This window comes from Microtus pennsylvanicus, chromosome 5, assembly GCF_037038515.1.
Source record: "Microtus pennsylvanicus isolate mMicPen1 chromosome 5, mMicPen1.hap1, whole genome shotgun sequence".
NCBI lineage: Eukaryota > Metazoa > Chordata > Mammalia > Rodentia > Cricetidae > Microtus > Microtus pennsylvanicus.
Window position 1 is genome coordinate 97960255 of NC_134583.1, and position 6000 is coordinate 97966254.

The following is a 6000-nucleotide window of genomic DNA, read 5'->3' on the forward strand; positions in this document are numbered from 1 at the left end:
GACAGGGTTTCTCTGTGAAGCCTTGGCTGTCCTAGAACTCCATCTGTAGAACAGGCTGGTCTTGAACTCAGGGATCCATCTTTGCCTCCCCAGTGCTAAGATTACCACACCAGCTTAGTAATGGGAATTTGAAACATACCTTCTAAGAAACTTTCACATGAATGTTCATAGTAGTATTAACTATAATAAACAAAAAGTTGGAAACAATCTAAATGTTCAACTGGTGAAACAGAATACTATTCATTCCATCCTTCAATATAAAGAGCTCTAAAATATCTGAAATTGAGGAAGCAAGAAACAAAAGGATGGGCACCATATGACTACATTTAAACTAAATGTCCAGAATCAGCAAACTCATAAAGACAGAAAAACTAATGGCTACCAGAGGGGGGGTGGGTGCTCATGGATTAAGAATGGGGAATGTCTGCTTGAGGATTTTTTTTTCTTGATGGGGATGGGCGCTAAATGTTCTAGAATTAGTGGTGATGGCTGTACAACTGTTACATTAAAAAAATACTCATTGGATTGTAGAATTACAAAAGAATTTTATGATACATAAATTAAATCCAAATAGGAAAAGAGGACCAAACAATCCAACTTAAACAAAAGATATGGCCATTTCATTGACAAAAATAAACAGAAAAAATAATCATGAAAATATACCCAACATCATTACAAGGGAGCTGCAAATTAAAGTCATGATGCTTTAACACTACATACCTACTGGGATATCTTTTTAATAGGGATATGAAGATGGCTTAGCAAGCAAAAAGTGCTTACTACACAAACTTGAAAGCCAGAGTTCCCCAGAAGCTGCATAAATGCTGGGTGGGCATCAAGGCCCACCTGTAATTGCATCCTCCAAAGGTAGTCTAAGGGTTCCCCAGAACAAGCTTATAAAATAAAATAAAACAAATTTTTTATTTGGTATACAGTTTCTCCCATAATGGGAGAGTAAGGGAACATCTAAGAGCTCACATATTTATCCATAACCACCAGGCAGAGGCACTGGGGATCTTTTCAAACATCAAAATCAGGCTCTAGTGACACACCTCCTCCAAGACCATACCTCCTAATCCTTTCCAAACAGTAACACCAATTGGGGACCACTTACATATGCAAACACCCCTAAACACATGCATACCACATGCAAATATCTCCCCCCAAAAAAGAACTTTTTCAAAGCAAAAATACCAAATGCTCATTAGAATAATGTACAACTAAATCCTGATACAAAACTGGTCAAAGTGCAAAATAATATACCCATTTCAGCAACCAGTGTCAAGGTGTAGTGGCTAAGTTTGAGAGGCGGACTCTTCGAGGATGGCTACCACAGTTAAACACTTGAGACTGATTCTTACAGAGAAAGCAATACATTTGACTCAGTTCTGGATGCTGAAAATTCAAAAAGCATAATAGCAGCTATGGTAAAAATCACTTACACACACACACACACACAAACCACTAGTGGATTAACCTCACAAAAGGAAACTGAAAGCCAGTGAGGGGCCACTGTTAACAATCTCCCCTTAGGCCTACTTATAAAGACATCATCACCCGAATATGGACTAAGCTTTCAACACAGAGCTTTTAGGAAATACAATCAGACCATAACCAAATCATATCACATTACTTCTCATAAAGTTACAAGTTTAATACCACTCACATCCCCATGGTTAGGTATTTACTCCAATGAAATAATTTATGTTCACACTAAAACCTGATACAGCTTTTCTTTAACTGCCAAAATAGAAATACTACAAAAAACGGCCAAGCTATGTTTATAAAAAGAGTCATGGAGTGAAACACCACTCAGAAGAACAGGAACGGCAGGACAAGGTGATATACGCAGTACAGGGATGACTTCTCTGCATTCTGTTAAGAAGCCTGGCTCAAATGGCTACACAGAAGAAGCCAAGTGCGGTGGCACAGGCCTCAAAAAGGATCTGAGAGTTCCAGGCCAGTCAGGGATACACAGTAAAATCTTATCTCAAAAAGAAAGAGCTACATAGGCAAAGGATTCCATTTATGACACTCTAGAACAAGCAACATAGAGAGGAAACATCAGTAGTTGCCTCTTGAGGAGGGATCAATTACAAAAAAATAGAAGAGGAAATGCTGTAGGCTTGTAAAACCTTTTCGTATCCAGTATTGGAATGGTGGATATATGCTTCTTAACATTTATTTAAAAAAACTATGCATGAAGGTGAATTTTCTAGAAGTAAACTTTAAATACAGAAATTCGATAAGCTGTATTCTACACAAACCTGCATCTTGTATATAAAGCAACATTTCACTACAAACCAAGCCACAATTCAAGTAGTTTTTCTTCTTGTTCTTTTTAATTTTTTTCTTTAATTTTTATTTTATGTGTGTGGGTGTTTTTACTTGTGTGAAGGTTTGTGCACCACATGCTTGCATACAGTGCCCCCAAGAGCCAGAAGACAATGACAGAAGCCCTGGTTCGGGAACTACAGATGGTTGTGAGTTGTTGCGTGGACAATGAGACTTGAACCCAAGTCATCAGGAAAAGCAGCCAGTGCTCTCACACACTGAGCCAACACTCCAGGCTTCTTTCGGAGGTACAGAGGCCAGTTTTGTTCTTCTCACTTTGCAACTGAGAAGCAGCACAGATTAAGCAATCTGCAAGAGCTGGTCTCAGGCGGGCTGTGCCGGCACTTATGCATCAATGTTTGCCCACTTGATCAAGATGGAAGGCAACTAACTACAAGAGGGTTTGTTTGTTTAATAAAACTAAATATCTTACTCACATTATTTGAAAACTGAGGCTCAGCTAAAATAAAGGAGTACTTCTGGAAAGCTGGAGGACAGGCGTACCCGAGAATGCGCACACTTTTTACACAAATAATTAGCCCTAATTTTGACCTGGAACACACACTTCAAAAACGACTAGTAGCTACATAAAAAAAAAACACAGCATAATACAAGACAGATGGAAACTCTAAATGTAAGACACTGGATACGGTAAAGCGTTGCAATCAAGTGGTAGATGCAGCCCTTCCGAACTAAGCGACGCTCAGCGTGTCTTCTTTAAGTTGGCTGAGATACAGAACGGCTATTTATATTCTGACAGCCTGTTTGCCTGCATTTTCTTTAAGTTCTTTTTTTTTTTTCTTTTCACTCAGTCTTTTACTCAGGACCACAAACACCCACCTGGCCAGGCTGCGACCTGAACACAGAAGAGGATTTCCTTTTCTCTTGCCCTCGTTACCAGCCTAGCCCAACTAAGCAACCCCTCAAGTCCAGGAAGGCACCGCGAAGTGAGGTCAGGAAAGGACTAAGGGCGTCTTCGCGGACAGCGCCTGGCCTTCACGTGCGACACGCCGTGGGCTCGGCGGAACCTTCGTTACAGCCCAGGGGGAAACTGAGAGGGATGGCTCCCTCGCCCGGCAGAGGCCAGAGGTCACCGGCGCATGGCCCCACCGGGTGGCACGGGAGGCTTCAGCTCGCGCCGTCCGCCCGGGAACCGCCGCCCGGCTTTACATAACTTCAAGGGCGAGGCGGGTAGCTGCAGGTGGCGGCGCCGGGCTGGCCAAGGACCGAAGCCACGAGAAGCCGCGCCGCCATCTCCCGCGACACTGGGATCGAGACCCCCGTTACCTTTCCAAATGCCCAGAGAGAGCTGAGACTTGTCCAGGTTCACCACATAGTCACCCAGGAACCGGTTCAACACGTCCACGACCAAGGACTCGAATACCATTTTCCTCAGCCGCGGACAGCACCGCGGCACGACCCCGCGCTGCTCCTTCCTCGAGACAGCTCGGCTTTACCGGCTCCCGGCCGCCTCCAGCCGCGGCGCCACGGCCGCCGGGTCACTCAACCCTGCCGCGAGACCCGCAGAGGCTAAGTAGCCGCATGCAGCGCGCGTGCGCACCGCGGAAGCGCGTGGGGGCGTGGCCGACGCGGAGCCGGAGGCGCGGCCGGGACAGGGAGGGAGAGAGGGAAGGGGAGGGAGGAACGACGGCTGCGCAGCCGCAGGTGGCCCGCGGGCCGAACGCCCCAAACGCCGCGCCTCTCCCGCCGGCCCCGCCCTCTATCCGTCGCTTAGCAACAGGAAACCAGTCGAGAGCCGCGAGGTTTTGTAGACCCCGCCCCGGAATTACCTCCGGAGTACCAGCCTAGAGCTCGCGCCGGGTGGCTGGGCGTGGTGTTAACCGACGGGAACGCCCTTTCGGCAGGAAAAAAAAACACCGTCGCCGGGACCCACCCGCTGGAGGGTGTGCGATGTGCCGTTGCGGGGAGTTTCCTGAGGCAGTTTCCCAGGGCATTTACTCCGACGTCGGGTGTGAAGTTCGGCTATCCTTGGTCCTGGGACGCCTCAAACTGCTCCTGCAGTTCTCCCGGCCTCTGTCAAGGATGCTAACTGGTCTTTGCAGTGCCTTCGCTTACTTCTCTAGCTGCGAATCTGTGCAAAAGCGGACTGAAGGAGAGTCAAGTTGGGAGAGAAATTCCAAGTCCCTAACGTGCAATTGGTCTTGTTTTGTTTTTTGTTTTTATTTTTGTTTTTTTTTTTTTCGATCAAGACATTTATGTGAAAGCAGCCGATCGTTTCAAAGAGTAGCACGTTTGGGAGCCAGTCCGAAGACCTCAGAGGACCTGCCAAGAAGTAGGGGAGAGGCTAGACACCTCGTAGCCTTCCCTGAGTGTCTTTCTAAAATAAGAAGAGCATTCTCAGCTCCACGCGGGCTTACAATTAGTCCCAAAGGCCAGAGCTCACAAGACAGATGTGTCACTTAGAGAGCTGACGTTAATAATCCTCTGAGGATTTAGGGCAGCAGTACACTTTCAACTTATCCCTCTTTGTAGGGCAAATCCTGACTTACCACTTACTACATTTTGAGCATAGTCACCAAGTTTTCATATTTTTAAGCTTAAGATTGGCCTTTGTAAGAAAAACGCCTGGCAAAAATAATGTTGTTTTAATTTTATAGAACGTATTAGCATTTTTGTACAAAAATGGGCTTCATTATAACATCTTAATTACATGTGTCTAATATATTTTTGTCATATTCCTTGCCCATCACCCTTTCTTGTCCCTTCTACTGATCCCCTTTCTCATCCCAAATAGGCCCCGTTTATTTTAATGAATTTTTATCGAGATTATAAAAGTACAGATTTTTATTTCACACAATTTAAAATTGTGTATAAATGTTTTACATGCATGCCTGCTGCCCCCCCCCCCCAAATAACTCTGGTTCTGGAGTTATAGGTGGTAGAGAGCTTCCATGTCTGTGCTGATGATGGAATGCAGGTCCTCTGAAGAGTATCAAGTGGTATTTACCGCTGAATCATCTCTTGAGCCTATTGCTAAAATGTTGTCCCAAGGGGAGACAAAAACCACTGGACCACTTGTCCTCAGGCCTCCAGGGACAGATGGAGGCATGACTCCACTGAAGTTCACTTTGGAGAAGCAAGTGTTTCTTGGGCTTCCTTCCAGAGTGTAGGTGAGGAGATATATACAGGGGTGTGGGTACGCCTCTGCACAAAAGGCCACACCTGGAAAGCATTTACCCACTGGGGTTGAAGGCTTTTCTGTTGCAGCTTCATAGATGGAGACCAATCCTCTCATCTCCCCCATTAGTGTATACTCTACTCCCTGAGGCCATGTGCAGTTCAAGCAGGGTCACACACAATAGGTAGCAGCAGCTGGAAACACCCTTCTACCAATTCATATAATCCTTTTGCAAGGGAATATAGCTGAACTCCACTTGATGGAGTACGCTTGGCTAGGGGGACAGTCACAACAAGGCCCCCCAAAACAACTGGGGCATGTTGTTGTTTGCTAGTTCTGAGACAGGGTCTTACTATGTATTTCTGGATGGCCTAGAACTCTACATGGAGTTGGCCTCAATCTCATGGAGATGTGACTGCTGGCGTTAAAGGCAATTGTCACCACACCTGGCTTATTGACATGCTCTTCATTATTTTCACATAACTTTGTATCTGAAGGGCTTTCATGAAGTCAACTTGCTGGTCTTA

At 45.5% G+C, this 6000-nt stretch overlaps 1 protein-coding gene across 3 annotated transcripts in view; it reads right to left on the reverse strand.

Annotated features, from left to right (window-relative positions):
• Vps13a (vacuolar protein sorting 13 homolog A) overlaps window positions 1–3904 on the reverse strand; it is a 194218-nt gene extending 190314 nt beyond the window's left edge. For all 3 annotated transcript variants that reach the window (XM_075973636.1, XM_075973637.1, XM_075973639.1), the window contains exon 1: window positions 3622–3904. In XM_075973636.1, the coding sequence (XP_075829751.1) occupies window positions 3622–3721 (100 nt within the window). In that variant the 5' untranslated portion in view covers window positions 3722–3904. The remainder of the gene's footprint in view (window positions 1–3621) is intronic.
• Window positions 3905–6000: the final 2096 nt, after the last annotated feature.